At 39.6% G+C, this 21,131-nt stretch overlaps 1 protein-coding gene and 3 pseudogenes across 3 annotated transcripts in view; 1 reads left to right on the top strand and 3 right to left on the bottom strand.

Annotated features, from left to right (window-relative positions):
• The window catches only part of LOC148100328 (UDP-glucuronosyltransferase 2A2 pseudogene), a 41,973-nt pseudogene extending 21,389 nt beyond the window's left edge, over positions 1-20,584 (bottom strand). Inside the window, exons 1-2 of the transcript XR_015719867.1 lie at positions 20,555-20,584; positions 14,224-14,294 (exon numbers count right to left, since the gene is read on the bottom strand). The product of XR_015719867.1 is annotated as a UDP-glucuronosyltransferase 2A2 pseudogene (transcript). The remainder of the gene's footprint in view (positions 1-14,223; positions 14,295-20,554) is intronic.
• Positions 92-7,695, top strand: LOC148100330 (SH2 domain-containing protein 3C-like). Its single transcript, XM_087849641.1, has 5 exons — positions 92-97; positions 2,340-2,468; positions 6,620-7,014; positions 7,372-7,469; positions 7,610-7,695. The coding sequence occupies exons 1-5, from the start codon at positions 92-94 to the stop codon at positions 7,693-7,695; spliced, it is 714 nt and encodes a 237-aa protein (XP_087705767.1).
• On the bottom strand, positions 10,373-11,913 carry LOC148100329 (UDP-glucuronosyltransferase 2A2 pseudogene; annotated as a pseudogene).
• LOC148100327 (UDP-glucuronosyltransferase 2B31 pseudogene) lies at positions 17,225-20,589 on the bottom strand (annotated as a pseudogene). The gene is made up of 2 exons (XR_015719885.1): positions 20,555-20,589; positions 17,225-18,819 (listed from the first exon to the last, which is right to left on the bottom strand). The product of XR_015719885.1 is annotated as a UDP-glucuronosyltransferase 2B31 pseudogene (transcript).
• Positions 20,590-21,131: the final 542 nt, after the last annotated feature.

Genomic DNA, 21,131 nt, shown 5'->3' with positions numbered 1-21,131 from the left:
CATGCCTCACTTTCCCCGGGCCATATAACAAAGCCAACCTCCTACTTTTTGTGGTCTATTTAGCTGTAAATTTCCCCTCTCTGCCTTTGACATGTCGGTGCTGAAGCTTTTCTAAATCACTGCCCTACTGTTTCAACGCTTCCACCATTAAAGCTTTTACCTACAGGCTTGAGGGGGTTACCGATCACTCCCCAATGTCAGTCTGTGTGTGGCATATTTCTGTGGAGTGATGAACTCGGGCCCTAAATGCCAAACTCTTCCTGTATTCTTCTGCTGTGGTGAATTTACATTTCAAAGTGAATCACCTGCTTCTAAACCCAGTTACAATCAGGAAAATGAAATTAACAAAACCACTTCAGATTTTTGACACTCATTAGTTAAACTGCAGGAAAAGACATAAAAACCTGGATGACCTGTAACTTTGCGATTCTAAATTCAGATAAAACTGAGGTTATTGTAATAGGACCGAAAAATCTAATATGATGAGAAATATGATATCTTACTCCAGATGGCATTACTTTGTCCTCCAGTAACAGTGTGAGGAACCTTGGAATATGTCTTCCATTTGCGCAAAACCTCTAAAATACCTGTTTAGTTGTAAACTTGTTATTAATCTTTGTCTCTCTTCCCCAGCATGTCTTTATCCTGTCTTCCTCCCCTCACCTCAATCGGTCACTGCAGATGGCCCCGCCCCTCCCTGAGCCTGGTTCTGCTGGAGGTTTCTTCCTCTTAAAAGGGAGTTCTTCCTTCCCACTGTCGTGAAAGTGCTTGCTCATAGGGGGTCATATGATTGTTGAGGTTTTCTCTGTATGTATTGTAGGGACTACCTTCCAACATAAAGTGCCTTGAGGCAACTGTTGTTGTGATTTTCACTGCTATGCAGATGACACCCAGCTCTATCTGTCCATGAAGCCAGATAACACACACCAATTAGTTAAACTGCAGGAATGTCTTAAAGACATAAAGACTTGGATGGCCACTAACTTTCTGCTTCTTAACTCAGATAAAACTGAGGTCATTGTACTCGGCGCTGAAAAGCTTAGAAATATGGTATCTAACCAGATTCTTACTCTGGATGGCATTACCTTGGCCTCCAGTAACACTGTGAGGAACCTTGGAGTCATTTTTGACCAGGACATGTCCTTCAACGCACATATTAAACAAATATGTAAGACTGCGTTCTTCCATTTGCGCAACATCTCTAAAATTAGAAATATCCTGTCTCAGAGTGACGCTGAAAAACTAGTTCATGCATTTATTACTTCCAGGCTGGACTACTGCAATTCATTATTATCAGGATGTCCAAAAAACTCACTGAAAAGCCTTCAGCTAATCCAAAATGCTGCAGCAAGAGTACTGACAGGGACTAGAAAGAGAGAGCATATTTCTCCTGTTTTGGCTTCCCTTCATTGGCTTCTTGTTAAATCCAGAATTGAATTCAAAATCCTGCTCCTCACATACAAGGTCTTAAATAATCAGGCCCCATCTTATCTTAATGACCTTGTAGTACCATATCACCCTATTAGAGCACTTCGCTCCCGCTCTGCAGGCCTACTTGTTGTTCCTAGAGTATTTAAAAGTAGAATGGGAGGCAGAGCCATCAGTTTTCAGGCCCCTCTTCTGTGGAACCAGCTTCCAGTTTGGATTCGGGAGACAGACACTATCTCTACTTTTAAGATTAGGCTTAAAACTTTCCTTTTTGCTAAAGCATATAGTTAGGGCTGGACCAGGTGACCCTGAATCCTCCCTTAGTTATGCTGCAACAGATGTAGGCTGCCGGGGGATTCCCATGATGCATTGAGTTTTTCCTTTCCAGTCACCCTTCTCACTCACTATGTATTAACAGACCTCTCTGTATTGAATCATATCTGTTATTAACCTCTCTCTCTTCCACAGCATGTCTTTTATCCTGTCTTCCTTCTCTCACCCCAACCGGTCGCAGCAGATGGCCGCCCCTCCCTGAGCCTGGTTCTGCCGGAGGTTTCTTCCTGTTAAAAGGGAGTTTTTCCTTCCCACTGTCGCCAAAGTGCTTGCTCATAGGGGGTCATATGATTGTTGGGTTTTTCTCTGTATCTATGAAGCGCCTTGAGGCGACTTTTGTTGTGATTTGGCGCTATATAAATAAAATTGAATTGAATTAAAAATTTGTGACTTTTGTTACAGGGTAACACGTGCAAAAATGCAAAAACCATAGAAACAAATCATGGAAATGCATCATTAAAAATGTGTCTGTGCCAAAACCCATATATATAAACCCAGGTAGAGAACACTGAACAAAAAGTTCAAGTTTTAAGTGAAGATTCTAAGTTTAATAGACTAGCAGAATTTAGTCTTTTAAGTTCTCCAAGGAGAAGTTCTGGTTGGAGGCGCCGTCTGAGAAACTGAGGAAGCAGCTGGAGGAAGAGCTGAGGCTGAGTGGCACAAACCTGAAGAGCCACGCTTGGTACCACGGATGCATCCCCTGGCAGGTCTGCCTCTGACATACGCACATGCAAATACACACTTTTTATTTTGCAGCTGTTGCATAAAAATTTCAGAATTTTTAAAAACACTTCATTACTTGTGTTATTTAGGGTTACACAAAAAGGAACTATGAATAAAGGATGTTTTTAGCTTTCATGCATTAACTTCAGACAATGTTGGGAGAATCAGTTCTGGACGTTATGCACTGTTACTTATGCAGCACTCAGCAGGAAATAGTGTGTTTCAGTCCTGAACATACTGGCTGTTCAATGTTTAGGCATCGAGGGGTACTCAGTTTGTACCAGACAATTACACAGCGTCACTTGCATGGAACTGGGCATCACACGGGCCAGACTGTAATGGACTGTTTAATTTTGACCAAGCATTTCCAGGGCTGCAAAAAGAAACCAACACTGAAGTGGCAAAAACATGCAGTTCCTCCAATGGCCACTTGAGGCTGACGCCATGTCAAAGTATATCCAGCAAACATAGACATGTTTACAGCCTTGTTCAAAAAACACTATTGAGCTCTCTTATCAACTGTATGGATTTTATTAATCTCAAGGGGATGACTGTTTTGAATGACAGGTGTGTCAACAGGTAGACCCAACAACTACCTGCTAGGCCTGACCTCCATTAAATTGACTCACTGAACTAGACCTCTCAACCAAGTTTGGTATCTTGCGGAGCACTTTTAATGATGCTATCTGGCAAATAATATGGCTTGCTTTGTAGTAAATACTTTCCATGAATTTGGTTGTAGGTAGCATTAGCTAGTAAGTTTAAATATGTATGAATATTCCAGCTCTAAGAAACCAAGAAATGTGGTATTGACCAAAGACGAAGCTTCAAAATGCAGAGGCTTAAATCAGTGAGTGATCTCACAATGGCTACGTCTATTTATAGTCCAATTGCCCAACTGTGGTTCTGACGGCTACGTCAGGTAATATCTGGAAAAGTATATGTGGGGGAGAAAAAAACAGTTCCCAGCATCTGCCCTACAAGTGTGTTTTCACCACAAACCAGCTGTGAACATTACGTAACAAAAATGGCTTTAGTTTCTTAGTTACTGATCGACGTTAATACAGACTAGAGCGTGGGATAGTAATCGATTAGAAATGCAGCAATGAAACAAAAACAAGAGAGTGGAAATAGTGGGCGGTGGTGGTTAAGGGGGTGTGGGGATGGTAGTGAGTGGGGGGGGGGGGAGGGGGGTATGCTCTCAAAAGTTGGTTTAATTTTAGTTTCTTTACTTTTCCTTTCACTTTTTTAAAACATTGGACTCCAGCTGCTTCATCACCAAAGTTGTGAGGCTCGTGATGAAGCAACTGGAGCTAAAGAAAATTAGTATACTTAACCAATCAGGGAAACCTTCAGGAGGACTACACATCTCCTGACCCAGAGTGTAAGTGAGCGTGAACCAAAGAGTCAAAGTTTGTTTCTCAACACGCAACAAAAGTCTTGTAGGAGTGTGCATTTCCATACTTGTTCATACAGTCGAACCCACTAACAGAAAAATATTTTTCCTGTGATGTGCTCTGTGGGCTGTTTTTTCACCGAATCGGTTGTTGGTTTTGTCAGATATTTGTCTAGGCTGTGAAAGGAAAGGATTTTTAGGTGTTCTCCTTATTAGGACAGGGATTGTTTTGTGCAGATATGTGTGAATATGAAAGGTTTAGTGTTAGATTGTTAATCGGAATCTACACAGGTGATACTGAGTAACAAAAAAGTAACATAAAGAGTAATGTAACAAAGTAGTTCTGCAGAGAATAAAGAAGAAAACTAAAACATAAAATGAAGTTTAAAAAAATATGTAATGCACCCATCAAGAAGTCAGATGTATCCAACATCCTATGATGGAAGGACAAGCTGACTGGCTGATGTGGGAATGAAGGCTACCTGAAGGGAAAAGGTTGTTGTTTCAGGGGAAAAGCTCATGCTGGTTAAAAAGCATCTTCAATCTAAGAGACTAATGAGCTCACTGAAGCATGGATAACTATATCACCATTAGAACACCTTTTCTTTTGCATCTTTTCTTTTTCTGTCAGATTTGCTGTATTGCTTCCTGATAAAACAGAGAGTATCTTTGGGTTTTGAAAAAACATATTATTAAAGCAAGCTTGTTTTAAAGAAATGCCTTTGCCCCATCCAGCTAGAACTGGATTCAGAGCAGAACTGAACAATCAGAACCTGTAGAAATAACTTCCATCGGTTTTCTTAATTGCTTATCCAGTTGAGAGTCAATGGGGCCTGTCCCAGCAGACAGAGGGTGAAAGGTGGAGTGCACTCTGGACAGTTTGCCGGTTTATCGCAGTGCTAACAGAGAGACAGAAAACATTCACATTTGCAAAACCCAGAGAGAACCCATACAGTCACAGGGAGAACCTGCAAACCCCACACAGCAAAGCCCAGACTGCAAAGCTAACCACTGCATTTATTCAGATACCACAGTCATGTAGCTATTAGGCCACAAGGGGGAGCATCGGGCTAAACTTTGGAGACAGAATAACGTTAGAAGGAGTTCAGGTATACTTTATATTACAAAACCCCTTTAAAAGGTTTTCCTCTCTGTTCAATACATGCCAGCCTCTATTCTAAGTTTTCATTTTAAATACAAAAATCAAAAAAGCAGAAGCAGAAAAGTTGATGCTTCCACAATTCTTATCAGTCATTTAGTGTCACTACAAAAAGGGAATTTATTGAAATAAAGGTCAGCATCATAGTGTTTGGAAATGCTTGTTTATTTTTCATGAATCCTGTTTACTTTAAGTTAGTTTGACTTAGGGATGCACCGATACCGATACTGGTATCGGGTATCGGGACCGATACTGTAAAACCGATAACGAACCGATACTAACTTATTTCATTAATCAGAGGGTGGATTGTCATTTTTGTTGTAGTTTTTTAGATTGGCCACTAGGGGGACATCCCGCGCAAAACAGGCACAGGGTTAGACGAGTAAAAAAAGAGAAACTGGAGGCTGCTGTAGCTAGGCTAAACAAAATGTCATTAGTGTGGACCGGAACAGCCAACTTTAACTCAGGTTTTGGAAAAGCGATGAAAAATGTCAAGAGAAAATCCACAGGCAGTTAAAATAAGAGGCTCTGACTCATTTTATTGCTCTGGATGACCAGCCAATGCCGGTCGTGGAAAACATAGGATTGCACCGTCTTCTCAGCATACTCGAGCTGCGATTTGAAATTCCCAGCCCATACATCAGGGAGATAATGGTACCAAAACTTTCTAAAGAGGTAAAGACAAGCAGTGTGTGCGATGTCAGTCCTTGGTTTAACGGCACAGTGGACTGATGATCCACGGGCAGATGGGGAGTTCGTTCGTCAATGCCAAATACTTTCGTTATTTTGTTCGTTTGTTTATAATATGGACACTCTGCAATAATTTAAAAGTTTATTTTATTCTCAAACCTAATTTGTATTTATTTTATTCCAAACAGAAGTGTTTATTTATTATTCTGAAAGCTCGAGACAGTGCCAATAGTTCAGTGATATTTTGTTAAATTACAATGTGGAGATCAATAATTTAAGAGAAGTGCTTATTTTTCACTTGAAATTTTTTTGTGGTCATTTTTATTAAGATATTATTTATTATCGGCAGAGAATAAAATAAAACCTGTCTTCCAATTCATTGCATTTGTGTGTGTGTGTGTGTGTGTGTGTGTGGTAGAAGTATCGGTTTTTGTACTCGGTATTGGCAAGTACTCAGATCCAAGTATCGGTATCGTATCGGTTTGAAAAAATTGGTATCGTTGCATCCCTAGTTTGACTTTATTTTTTCCCCTGGTGGTTCACCCTCCAGCAGCAGCCCTATCCAAGCCTCACAGTTTGAGAAACACTTTCAGGAATGAGATTTAAACTGACTTGGATTTCTTCCTCTAAGTGTTTAGATGTGCAAATGTAAAAAACTTTCACAAATATTCTTAATATCACTATTAAAAACAGATACATTTTGAGTTATGTGACTAGTATTGTATTTTTTGAACCCAATTCATTCCAAACATTTTTAAAATAAAATTAATATATCAATTAGACAGCATAATATAAAAGTGAAACATCACACTGCATCTTTAATCACATCAGTATAAATGTAAAAATGATGAAACGTCTAATAACTAACAGAAATTAAAACATCTGTTCAGGTGTCGGAGAGCCTTGTGGTGAACCATGGTGACTTTCTTGTCAGGGACTCTCAGTCCAGTCAGGGTGACTTTGTCCTTACCAGCCGGTGGGAGCAGAAAACGCTTCACTTCCTCATCGGGAAGGCGGTGGTTCAGTCCGCTGAGACGTACACTCGGGTTCAGTACAGCTTGGAGGGCGAGGCCTTCGACTCCTTACCTGCCCTTGTTCATTTCTATGTGGGCAGCCGGGCGGCTCTGACTCGGTGGAGCGGAGCTCAGATTCACCAGCCAGTCAACAGGACGTTGCCACTTAGCTACCTGGAGACGGCTTTCCGCACCACTGCCGTCACCTCATCGGGTCAAAAGGGGCTGAGGAACGGTAGCATGGGAGGAGAGGAGAGGGTCTGTCCGAGAAGGTGCGGTTCCACTTGTTTAATTCCTTTTAAGTCACGATTTTTATGTGTAACATAATAAACGCACAGCGTGAACTCATGTGAAAAACTATGACACACGAGGGCTGTAAATGAATTGTCTGACTTTTGACTGTTTAAGGCTATAAAGTTTATTTTATAGTAAGAAAGAAAAACATAATCCAATAAAAAGTTTCCCATGTTGAATTTCTTGATTCACTTGGGGGAAAACAATGGGGGGCTTCATAGAGCAGTCAAGTAAAAACATGAGCTCATCCTCTTTACAATCTTGTATTGTATGTGGTGGATGAAATTAAAATGAGTCCCGTGGTTCTATAATATGTGCCATCTCTCTCCATGTAGTCCTTCCTCTAACAACCACAAGGAGGCAGACGTGAACAGGCAACAGGATGGCCAGCTGAGTCCTGGAGAATTGTTTCTTTCTACTCCTTCCAGCTGCTGTAAGTTAAACCTTTTCTCCTCTTGCCTCACAGCTTGATAATCCCCAAATATTTATCAGAATTATGATGAACTAATAGTAAAGCAGTAAGAAGAGAGTCAAGAAAAAGAGACTTAACTTGGGTTGTTGTCGCTCCAACAGCCTGGTCTGCCTGGCTTTTAGTCAACAGCCAGGAACTTCAACCTGATTCAGAGGATCTGTGGCTGTTTGCTCTCTGGCTTGTATAACCTCAGCAGCAGGTCACTTGTGTAGACCTGGGCTAAACCCTTAACCTTAACCTCTTAACATACACCGAATTAGGGTCAAGCAGTGATTTAGCCACATACTAACTGAGCATTCTTTCAGAATCGACATGATTTTATGTTTTAAATATAATATTTTTTTGCTCTGTAGTTTACAGTAAAAGATGACATCTGATGAATAGTAAGAGTTAAAAGAAATCATTCAAAATTTAGCTTAAAGTGTTTCCTTATCCAGAATTTAGATACTAATTAGTTCAGTCTTAAGAGAAGCGTGACAGTGGACAGGCTGGACACAAACATAGTTGCTGTAATCTAGCTGATGTTTAATGCAAGGATGGGTCTCTGAGTTTCTATGTATAATGAAGAATATTTATATTTCCATGTTTTAAACACAAAAGGAACAAGGAAACAGGAAAAAAAGAACATAAGTATAACAAGAATAATCAGGAATTCTAATAAAGACATCAAACTGTTGATAAAGGTTCAAATTTAATTTCAAATTTAGGAAGTAATCATCACGGTTGATGCAAAATATCATTGTCAAATACATTTCAATAAACTTTAATTCACTGTGAAAGCCATGTGCTAAACATGGTCAGAATTTTAAATGAATGAAAGAATACATATTCTGTTTGGTTTATGAGGCTTAATAATAGGGTAAGGTTTATGATTGGGGTCACTGCCGATGATGATGCACACTACCAGTCAAAAGTTTGGACACCTTCTCACTTAATGGGTTTTCTTTATTTTTACAACTTTCTAGTAAAAATAAATGTTTCTGCTTTTGTAGATACATACTGAAGACATCAAATATATGAAGCATAATATCTGGAATTATGTATTTAAAAAAAGAAAGAAAAAAGATAAATAACTCTAAGTATGTCTCATATTTTAGATTCGTGAAAGTAGCTACACTTTGCTTTCTTGACATTGCTGCAAACCTTTGGCCTTCTCTAAATGAGTAGTCACTCAATGATGTAGTCACCTGAAATGGTTTTCACTTCACAAGTGTGCCTTGTCAGGCTTCATTTGTGGAATTTCTAGCCTTCTTAATGGGATTGGGATCATCAGTTGTGTTGTGCAGAAGTCAGATTGATACACAGCTGACAGCCCTATTTAACGACCGTTGGAATTCATAGTATGGCAAGAACCAATCAGCTAAGTAAAGAGAAACTACAGTTCATCATTACTTTAAGAGCTGAAGGTCAGTCGATCCGTAAAATTGCTAAAACTTTGAATGTGCCCCCAAGTGCAGTCGCAAAAACCATCAAACGCTACAACGAAACTGGCTCACATTAGGACCACCCCAGGAAAGGAAGACCAAGAGTCAACTCTGCTGCTGAGGACAAATTCATTCGAGTCACCAGCCTCAGAAACTGCAAGTTAACACACCTCAGATTAAAGCAGCAGACACATCTCTACATCAGCTGCTCAGAGGAGACTGTGTGAATCAGGCCTTTATGGTCAAATAGCTGCTAAGTAACCACGACTAAGGAAAAGCATCAAGCAGAAGAAATTTGTTTCGGCCAAGAAACACAAGGAATGGACATTAGACCAGTGGAAATCTGTACTTTGGTCTAATGAGTCCAAATTTGAGATCTTTGGTTCCACCTGCCGTGTCTTTGTGCAATGCAGAAAACGTGAACAGATGCAGCGGCATGCCATCCCATGCGGTTTGCGTTTACTTGGACCATCATTTATTTCTCAACAGGACAATGGCCCCAAACACACCTCCAGGCTGTGTATGGGCTATTTGATAAAGGAGAGTGATAGAGTGCTGTGCCAGATGGCCTGGCCTCCATAGTCACCTGACCTAAACCCAACTGAGATGTTTTGGGATGAGATGGACAGCAAAGTGAAGGCAAAAAGGCCAACAAGTGCTTGTGATCTTTGGAAACTCCTTCAAGACTGCTGGAAAACAATTTCCGGTGATCTCATTTAGCTCAATAAGAGAATGCCAAGAGTGTGCAAAGCAGTAATCAAAGCAAAAGGAGGCTAATCCAAAACATTTTTTGAGTTATTTCACACTTTTTTGTTTAAATTCGATATGTTTATTCATAGTTTTGATGCCTTGACTGAGAATCTACAATGTAAATACTCAGAAGAATAAAGAAAAAAACATTAAATGAGAAGGTGTGTCCAAACATTTGTAGACATCAAAGGTTTAAGACAAAATAATTAAGAATTTAAATTATGTTTTGTGAAGCTGAAAACGAATTAGATAGCAGAAATCCCAAAATCATGTAGTAATTATTAATATAGCTAAATTAATAATTACATCAGCAATAGAAACATTAAGGCATATTCTTAAATAACCAATCGTGACTGATAGTGATTTATGCTGACAGGTAAGAAAATGGAACAGTACTGTTTTTAATATATATATTGCACACTGTGTCTGTATTACGGTAAATATAATGGCCAGAATGCTAATGTCTTTTTTTTCTGTAACTAAATTTAATTACATTTAAATATAAATTATTATTTAACTTTTTGAAGGGTACATGTATGGATTATAAAGATTGTACAGTAATGTCAGTCAGCAACATTGTCTTGTTTATCTGTATTCACAATTTCAAGATGAAAATTCAAGAAACATTTATATTGAGCTCATTTTCTGAAACTAAATACAGAAGTGGTTACAAATTTTGTAACACAATCATCATTCCTTTTTGACTTTGTTTCTGTAAAATAACTTATTGAACAGAAACCTGACTGCTGAAATAAAAATGGTAAATACTAGCAGAATAACTGCCAGCAGAAAGGCTGCCACATCAATCGAGTAGTACTGGATGTTGGACATCTTGTAAGACTCCGTCCTTAAGTGCGCCGCTCCTTTGTGCCGCATGACAAACTCGATCCAGAACATGGCTCGGTCCAGCGGTTTCATAGGCTGATCTCTTTGGATGCTGGACAGCTCCTTCATCTTCTCCCTGTAGGATGGTTGGTAGAGTACCTCCTTTAGCGCCTCCAAGAAGTTTTCTTTGTTCACTGTTACAATATCAAGGACTTTGGCCACACCTTTTGCTTTCATCCTGAAGAAGTTATCAGCCTGGTCAAACATAAGGGGCAGGCCAACCAGGGGCACACCGTGGTAAACGGCCTCCTGTATCCCATTGGTGCCTCCGTGGGCCACAAACACTCTGGTCTTGGGGTGACCCAGGAGGTCATTTTGGGGCAACCAGTCCAAGATTCGCGTGTTATTACCAAGGGTGGATGGTCTTTTGCCTTTGTGCCTCCAAATCACCTTCTGAGGAAGCTCTGCAAAAGCAGCAGCAATGTCTTCAGCGATGTCCTCTGGAAGTTCTTCTACCAGCGTCCCCAGTGTCATCACAATGACACCATGTTCACCCGAGCTCTGCACAAAGTCCTCTAGCTCTTTAGACAGGGGCTTGGAGGGTTTGCACTGAAATCCTGACATGTAGACAACGTTTGGCATTGTGGGTCGAGGGAACTCAAAGGTGAAATCGTTTCTCATCAGCCAGATGTCTGCTGACTGAAACAGCTCCATGTAATGTACGTCACTGCCAAAATGACGATGGACAAATGGTTTGTAAGTTGATTCTGTGACATACCGAGTATGTAAAGTTGAGAAGAAAAAGTAGAGCATATTCTGGACACGCTGAATGAAAGTCATCTTGTCAGTCAGCTCTGACCCTGGTATGGGGATGTAAGAGGTGCAATTGCAAAATGGCCATCACCCTGAATAGTCCATCGGACATTAAAGACAAGTGGAAGACCCAAACGGTGAGCCATAAGAACACCTGTACCAATTGCAGGATCAGTCAGAACCAAATCATATTTGGCATCACGGAGGCTCTGCATCAGCTTGGTATCCTCAAACACGCGTTCCACCATCTCAAGCACCTTGACATGCATTTCATAAAACGCTTTCACTAAATCATATTCTATTGATAAACGTGTCCACAGTGAAGCACCTTGTCGACGCATGATTAGTGTTTTCATAACAAATCCCCCAAAGCGCTCTTCATCAAATCCGGCCGAGGAATTTATAGGGATGGTCTTGTAGTGAGGGGACTCTGACTTGATGTACCGGGTATCATTTGGCCGCACCACTGTGACTTCATGACCTCTGGAGTGAAGCTCTTCGATGATGATATTCATGTTGATCCAGTGACTTCCATCCATAGGGAACACCAAGACTTTCCCTCCATTTACCAACAATGTAGAGCATAGCAGCACTGCAAGTGCCAGCAGGTTTGGATGGCACATATCTGAAAGAGAGTCTGACAAAGATGTCAAGATGTTAGATTATTTCTTAAGCTAATGGTTTGAGTTCAAGAGCTTGTATCACCCTAATAACTAATGAGAGATCTACCTGAGATCAAGTTTAAGTTGGGAAAATATGGACTGGCCAATATATAAACTTGGAGGTCAGATGTATTTGCCAGGTCTCCTTTGGTTTTGGCTTTTAAGATAAAAACTCAGATTTAAGGGTTAAGTTATATCTGCAGATAACTTAAAGTTTGTGTTCCTTCAATAAATAGAGGCTGACAAGAAGTTTGGGAGCTAGAGACGAGCATGTTGCACAGTAAAGGTGATTGTGGTTTGGAACCCCAGACTGTTCATATGATCTTAATTAAAGTGTAAATATGAGAAAAAAAGGCAGAATTCACTGTACCATTTGAGAAAAAAAAAAAAAGAAATGCGGGTGAATTTGAGAAACTAAAGTGAAACTCTAAACACTATGAGATTGTCCTTCAAGTCTTCTTTGGTTTCAATAACTAAAAACTTGCATTGATTCAGGTCAAATTAAATAATGTAAGGAAACACCGATAAGCTTCTTTATTTCTTATTCGAAAGCGATGGTAAATTTCTGTTCTTCAGGATAATAATAATGGATTGGATTTATATAGCGCTTTACAATACCACTATTCATTTACTCTCACACTGGTGGAGGCAAGCTACAGTTGTAGCCACAGCCTGTCAGTCTGAGAAGCGAGGCCAACACCAGTAGGCAGTAGGGTAAAGTGTCTTGCCCAGGGACACAACGACCAGGACAGAGAGCCCAGGGATCGAACCGGCGATCTTCCCGTTACAGATGCGATTCCAAACACCCTGAGCCACGGTCGCCCCATGAGATAAGACCAGTTTGAACAAATTCTTCAGCTTTCACGTTCTTCCGGTAAAGTGATACAGTCCAATACTTCACTTTACTCATGCAGCAAATAAGACGTTAGTGCTTAATGAAAGGTAATCACGTTAAACCTAACCAGGGGCGATTCTAGGATCAGAGCTTTGGGGGTGCTGAGCACCCAGAGAGCTGCCCATCCAGGCAAGGTACTGACTCTGTCAGTCCCTGCATCCCTAAATGCCTCCAGTTGTCCCGAGTTCTCTCTGACTGCTTCCTTGGTGCATTTAAACCCCTGTTCCTCCCTGTCCTCATCGTCTGTTGTCTTCATCTCCATTATCAGTCATCATAATTTTACCCTCTCTGTGCAAGTCTGCAAATTTCTTTATTAAATCATAAGATTCTTAAATTCATCAAGTCTCTCTGTGCCTGGGTCCTCGCCACAAAACATGACATCACTGTTTTGTACATTGTAACACAATTTAATCCCCACATTTTTGAAAGAATAGCAAAACACTTTTTTGAAAAGTCTGTAACAAAACCATAAAATCTGATCAAGGTTATTAAAATGCTGCCAAAGAAGAATGGATTGGAATTTAAGAAAAAATACATATCCTAACCTTAATTACTGGGGAAAAATGATAAATGATGCTCATAGTGAGTAAAAAGTAAACTGTGTGCATTTTTTGGACAGAGATTCACTTCTAATGTGTATGTATAATACAATACAGATACATAAAAAATACACTCCAAAAATAGAAGAGTCCTTGAAATACACAAAATATTATTAGAAAATGGAGACACTTGGCCTTTGGTACAATGTATACAATGTATGAAAATATCTTTACTGCAGATACTACTATGGCTCTGCAGATTTTTTCTTTTCTTTTAACCTATGTCGCCTCACCTTGAGGTTGGTAAATCCGTCTATCACATTTTGGTGGTCAAGTCTCTCACGCATCTCTTTCTCAACTGACATCACAGCCAGGTGCTGGAGTCTGCTTTGACCCATGGTCCTTCTCAGCCAGGTATGGAGCTGACTCAAGACACTAAAAGACCTTTCACAGCTACAGCTGCTAACTGGGTTTGTCAGGGCAACCTGAATAACAGTTTTCAGTTTGGGGAAGATCTGATTATCCAGAAGATTGTACAATGTTAACATATCTGGAATGGCACCAGCCTCACTCTTGAGCTTTATAAAGTCTTTGGCAACCTTCCTCTGACTGAAGCTCAATATGGTAATGCAGTGCCAGGGCTGACAACCCAGTTTGTTTTGCAGATTCTGTATAGCAGCTTTAATATAGGGAGAACACAACTTCCAGATTGTATGAGTTGTTTGTATTAGTTGTTTGTCTTTCTTTTTCTTTGCCAGTTTAACAGTTCCTGTTTTGCCTGTTAGTACTCCCTGTCTGTTTTCTTACCTGGTACTTCCTGACCTTGTACTTTGTCCTCATGTTCCCCTCTTTCCTCTCTCCCTCTTTGGACTGACAATCTGTACACACACACACACACACACACACACACACACACACACACACACACACACACACACACACACACACACACACACACAACAGGAGTTATAAGGTTAATGGGCATCCAGTCAGTTAGCTAGTTAGTACCTTGGGTTCAATATCGGCACATGCACATATGGCAAAATAACCAGTTTCTCTCATTACATTTCAAACAGGACAGTGGTAACAACAGCAGGCTACGGACAATGTTAAGTTTTAGATTTTAAATAGGCTGTATACATTTCAATGAGATCAACAGGGCAGTCAAATATCGCTAATTTTACTACAGAGCAAACATTGTCGGAAAACACGTTTTCAACTAGGGCTGCCACAAACGATTATTTTGATAGTCGACTAGTCACCGATTATTTTTGTAATTAGTCGACTAATCAGATCATGCATCCATTGGATGTACAGCTTACAGCTTATTGCACCAGCATGCATCTGCTCTTATATAACTATCATTAGCTTACAGCTTTAAGTGTTTAAGGTATGTGCTAACTAAAAATAAAGACAAGATGATAGTTTATTAAATTTGAATGAAATTTGCAGATTGTTTCGGTGAAGTTTAATAAACTCATTGTTATCTAAAATATAACAGGACACCGGAGTATATTCTCGAGCATCTTGCACTTCTGATAATCAGTTGTCTGCTTGACGTTTATTCAGCTGTGTAAAAACTATAACTTTAATCTCAGCCAAACCGATTCACTCAGGAACAAATAAAATACTAAAAAAAAGCCAAACAATAACATTTTTAAGTTATCTAAGTGACTTATATATGTTTAACCTGAGTAGCAAAAGACCGCAGTGGGTTTGAAAACGATTTGCCGGGAGTCCGGTGTTCTCAGCGGCTCTAGTGAGCCTTGCCCCCGGCTAGCTATCAAGCTAGTGGGTAACAGATGTCTCCGAAAACGTCAGAGCGCTTTTGAAAATATGTGGTGTCTTGATAAACTGAGCAGATATTTGAGGTTTACACAGCTACATTCTCGCCTGAAAATATGCTAAACGTTTATTTTGTGACCCAGAAAGAATAATAAGAGTAATATTAAAACTAACTAGCTGCCGCCATTGTTGGAAACTGAGCTGGGCCGCGCTATGAATTCTGGGACACAGCTCCTTCTTCGGGGTTTATCGGCAGCTGGCATCCTTGTACATGCAGTGCTGCCATCTTCTGTTTCAGTCCGTTATTACACTCTTAAATTCTACTACTTGTTCCTGCGTCTTTTGTGATCTTACAAAGCTTCAAAATGACGTGTCGACTATTAAATCAGTGATAGTCGACGTAATCGTGACTAGTCGACTAATCGTGGCAGCCCTATTTTCAACACAGCAGGTTATGTGGTGTAATGTTTTTCAGTTAAAAAGAAACATGGTCTGACTCCTACCTAACTATATAAAGAGTAACTGAAAGTTAAATGCAGCTATTATGTCCTGTTATGAGCCAGGCACTTCCACCTCCGCTCTGCTGCGTCTCAGCCACCATAGCTCTGGCAGCAACGGCACTAGAGCATTGACTGTAGAAAACAGTTTTCTACAGTCAATGTGCTAGAGCAAGTAGAAGAGAGCCGAGCTGGAACAAACCATTTTGGGAGGGGGGAGGGGTTATCTATACTTTTGTTGTTAAAATGTTCCATCTCAATTAAGTACTGTATGCTTTTTATACTTTTAGTGTGTGTCCCACAAACAGCAAATATTTTCAAAAAAAGTAAGACATCTTTGGGGGTGCTTTGATTCATTTTGGGGGTGCTGAAGCACCTCTAAAACTGGGCTAAAATCGCCCCTGAACCAAACCCTTCATAGTTTTTCATATATTGCCAGTGAGAATGTTTAGTAGTTTTTTGTCTGATGATCAAAACCTTAGGAAACAGTTTTAAATAAATACTACTCGGGGTTGGGGGTCATTGCTGATGATGACTTCGACCTCAAAAAGTTTGAGTAAAAACAGTAAGAACTTTTAAAATGTTTCATGTAACAAAATGGTAAAGCTGAAACTTGACAAAAATAGTGACTTCAATTATCCCTCAATAAAAAAAGAAAAATCGCATAATAAATAGGTGTCAGATGCAAAACTTTAATAAATCCTGAATATATGTTTTAACTAGTTAAATGTAGTCATGTTATTATTAAATTTAACAATTCAGACATTTCTGTATTTATTTTTTGTTAAAACAGCAAAGTGATGAATAGTGATCCATAGTTAAATGTAATAAATTGCGTGTATCAAGTTGTATCAGATTTCAAATTACTTTATTTTGTATTCCAACAACATTTAAAAGAGTGGGAAAATATACAATACATAGTGAACTTCAGCTACTTGCACACTGGTTCTATATTACTGTGAATAAGTTGGTCAGGATACATAAGTTTTAGTAATAAATTAAAAAAATATCACCATAAAATTCTGTGAAATTTCTACAAAAATACATATAAAAAAATACATTCTATTGTTGAGCACTGCACGAGACCAAACTCTTCTTATGTGCTCTTAATAAAGGATTAGGCATCATCACCATACGACAGTCAGAAACATTTAATTGTGTCCCTGTTTAACGGTTAGACAATTGTAGGAAATGTGATGATTCTTAAAGTGTTTAAACAGCAGACTATTCCAAATCAAATGAATATAAACCCATAACTGAGTCATTGATTTGCTTGCTTCATTTACTAACTTTTCCCTGAATAACATTGAAAATAATTTCTATTTTAAGTTTTTAAGATACTGACAAATAAGCAAAAATACATCTGAAATATGAGTAGACCGAGGTCATTAGAAAATGTGAGGTTTGTATAGCTGAATTGAGCTGCACACACACTCAGGTTTGTTATACTACCAGTACGAATTTATCTCCGTCCTTCTTCTGCATAGAGAACAGACGACAAGCATACAAATTTTGTAACACAATCATCATTCCTTTTTGACTTTGCTTCTGTAAAATAACTTACGCAACAGAAACCTGACTGCTGAAATAAAAATGGTAAATACTAGCAGAATAACTGTCAGCAGAAAGGCTGCCACATCAATCGAGTAGTACTGGATGCTGGACATCTTGTAAGACTCCGTCCTTAAGTGCGCCGCTCCTTTGTGCCGCATGACAAACTCGATCCAGAACATGGCTCGGTCCAGCGGTTTCATAGGCTGATCTCTTTGGATGCTGGACAGCTCCTTCATCTTCTCCCTGTAGGATGGTTGGTAGAGTACCTCCTTTAGCGCCTCCAAGAAGTTTTCTTTGTTCACTGTTGCAATATCAAGGACTTTGGCCACACCTCTTGCTTTCATCCTGAAGAAGTTATCAGCCTGGTCAAACATAAGGGGCAGGCCAACCAGGGGCACACCGTGGTAAACGGCCTCCTGTATCCCATTGGTGCCTCCGTGGGCCACAAACACTCTGGTCTTGGGGTGACCCAGGAGGTCATTTTGGGGCAACCAGTCCAAGATTAATGTGTTATTACCAAGGGTGGATGGTCTTTTGCCTTTGTGCCTCCAAATCACCTTCTGAGGAAGCTCTGCAAAAGCAGCAGCAATGTCTTCAGCGATGTCCTCTGGAAGTTCTTCTACCAGCGTCCCCAGTGTCATCACAATGACACCATGTTCACCCGAGCTCTGCACAAAGTCCTCTAGCTCTTTAGACAGGGGCTTGGAGGGTTTGCACTGAAATCCTGACATGTAGACAACGTTTGGCATTGTGGGTCGAGGGAACTCAAAGGTGAAATCGTTTCTCATCAGCCAGATGTCTGCTGACTGAAACAGCTCCATGTAATGTACGTCACTGCCAAAATGATGATGGACAAATGGTTTGTAAGTTGATTCTGTGACATACCGAATATGTAAAGTTGAGAAGAAAAAGTAGAGCATATTCTGGAAACGCTGAATGAAAGTCATCTTGTCAGTCAGCTCTGACCCTGGTATGGGAATGTAAGAGAGTGGGGAAGGTGCAATTGCAAAATGGCCATCACCCTGAATAGTCCATCGGACATTAAAGACAAGTGGAAGACCCAAACGGTGAGCCATAAGAACACCTGTACCAATTGCAGGATCGGTCAGAACCAAATCATATTTGGCATCACGGAGGCTCTGCATCAGCTTGGTATCCTCAAACATTCCTTCCACCATCTCAAGCACCTTGACATGCATTTGATACAACTGTTTCACTAAGTCATGCTCCATCGATAATCGAGTCCACAGTGAAGCACTTTGTCGACGCATGGTCAGTGTTTCTATTACAAATGCCCCAAAGTGCTCTTTATCAAATCCAGCCGAGGAATTTATAGGGATGGTCTTGTAGTGAGGGGACTCTGACTTGATGCTCCAGGTGTCGTTTGGCCGCACCACTGTGACTTCATGACCTCTGGAGTGAAGCTCTTTGATGATGATATTCATGTTGATCCAGTGACTTCCATCCACAGGGAACACCAAGACTTTCCCTCCATTTACCAACAATGTAGAGCATAGCAGCACTGCAAGTGCCAGCAAGTTTGGATGGCACATCTCTGAAAGAGAGTCTGACAAAGATGTCAAGATGTTAGATCGTTTCTTATGAGCAAGGGGTTTGAGTTCAAGAGCTTGTATCACCCTAATAACTAATGAGAGACATACTTGAGATAAAGTTTAAGTTGGGAAAATATGGACTGGCCAATATTTAAACTTGACCACTGCAGGCCAGACATATTTGCCAACTCTGCTTTGGTTTTGGCTTCGATAAGATAAAAACTTAGATTTAAAGGTTAAGATACAGATTTGAATTATTATCTTAAAGTTATGAGCTTCTTACAGCAGTTGATCATCCCGAATAGTTGATCTCATTATTGATAAGTTACTGATTATTTGCTAGGTTTCGATACCTTTTTAACACCGTAGCCACAAGGCAACTGCAAAGGTTTTAAATAAATAGATATTACATATTCTGTTCGTATAGGGTTAATGTCTGGGTTTGGGTCATTGCCGATGAGGACTTAAACCTCCAAAGGTTTAAGAGTAAAAACAATAAGAACTTTTAAAAGCGTCATGTGATAAAAAATAAAATAAAGCTCAAATCTGTCAAAATAAAAAAGCAACCCTTTTTTTAAATAAAAACAACCAAAACGTAAGTTATGAATGTTTAAGAACACATTAGATGTTATCTAGTCATTCTTTTTAAACATAAGAATGACAGTTAAATCCAAGAGGCCAATTTATTTTCCTGATTAGAAGTCGGGATGTATTTAAAAAGCTAACCTCTGAGCCTTGTAATTTCACTTTGGGAATGTGGCATTGTAAAATACTGTGGTATTTTACAATGCACATCGTTAGTGATCTAGATTACTAATCTGAGTAAATAACACGACTCAGTCATTTCAGTTTATGGTTGACAGCAAAGGTTGCCGTATAGCTAAAACCACCACCAGTCTTTCTACAAAAGATTTCCAGTTGTTTTTCACTAAGCTGAGGCATCCTACTTTAATACTTGCATAGCAGTGGGTATGAAATTATAAAGCAAAATGTAAAAGCTGCCATTGTTTAATGGTAAATGGTAAATGGACTGTATTTGTATAGCGCTTTACTTAGTCCCTATGGACCCCAAAGCACTTTACACTACATTCAGTCATCCACCCATTCACACACACATTCACACACTGGTAATGGGAAGCTACATTGTAGCCACATCTTCCCTGGAGTGCACTGACAGAGGTGAGGCTGCCGGACACTGGCGCCACCGGGCCCTCTGACCACCACCAGTCAAAAGACCTTTTGTGCTTGCAAGACTTAACATTTTGTCCTTAGTTCCAAAATTAAAATAATCAAAACAAAACTTTATAAGAAAAATCTTTCTGTTTTGCATCAAAAAAAGTATTTAATTTGAGAAAGTTTGAACTTGTGTGACCTTTGAAGCTTCCTTCTTTTTTTCCAAAGAAAACAATTTTCCAAGCTGAAATGCATCCGATTCAAAAACAATTCATTCTTTTTCTCGCTTTTGTTCCTTGTGATCAGAACAAACTATGACTGTGAATGAGGATAGTTTATATAGTGAGATTCCTCCATGCAATCATAAAGCTCAGCCTTGTTATTGTTGAGAGGAGACATCTGGGAAATATTCTGTTCTTAGCTAGTCAGTCATGCATATTTCAGAACAGAACTCGCAGTGTAACTACACAAAGAAATGCTCTATAACAGCATTAAAGGTATTTGGGGTTTACATTAAAATGCCATTTTATCTTCTAAAACTCTTGCTGATCTTGGGTTTTTGATCTAAGTACTTACCTAGAGCGTCCCTGTAAAAAGATCTCACGTTTCTACCAGAGCCTGCTTCACAGCCCGTCTGAGTGAATGACTGACGAGCAAAACACCTCTGACCGCTTCAGCTCTAAGGTAGCAGGAGTAAGGTTCAGAGCCTTTTGTAGTTTTCAGTAGAGATGGCACGATACCACATTTTTATGTCTGATACCGATACCGATATCATAAATTTGGATATCTGCCGATACCGATATGAACCCGATATAGTGTGTTTTTTAATCAATAAAACTGTTTTTTTAATATCTTGCTGCTTTTTGTATAAGTTCATACTCAAGTTAAAAAACAACAACAACACTAAAGCTATTCTGTTATACCTGTATGTAAAAAAAACACACTGTACCCAAAATATTTCATAGATCAGCAACACTGATCAATCTAATAAACTTAAACCTACTCCATCCTCCCTATTCTGGTATTTTAAAGAGTACTTAGCAGAAATATTAAGCAACCTAACTAATAGGGTTGCAAATTCCCAGCAAAAGAAAATAGGGAACCACCCCCCACCTCATGATGCTTAATCAACGTAATCAACTTTAATTTGATG

Source organism: Neolamprologus brichardi, chromosome 12 (genome assembly GCF_056152115.1).
Source record: "Neolamprologus brichardi isolate AB-2024 chromosome 12, ASM5615211v1, whole genome shotgun sequence".
NCBI classification, from domain to species: domain Eukaryota; kingdom Metazoa; phylum Chordata; class Actinopteri; order Cichliformes; family Cichlidae; genus Neolamprologus; species Neolamprologus brichardi.
The sequence above is the reverse complement of the archived record's forward strand: the minus strand, read 5'-3'. Positions and strand labels throughout refer to the sequence as shown.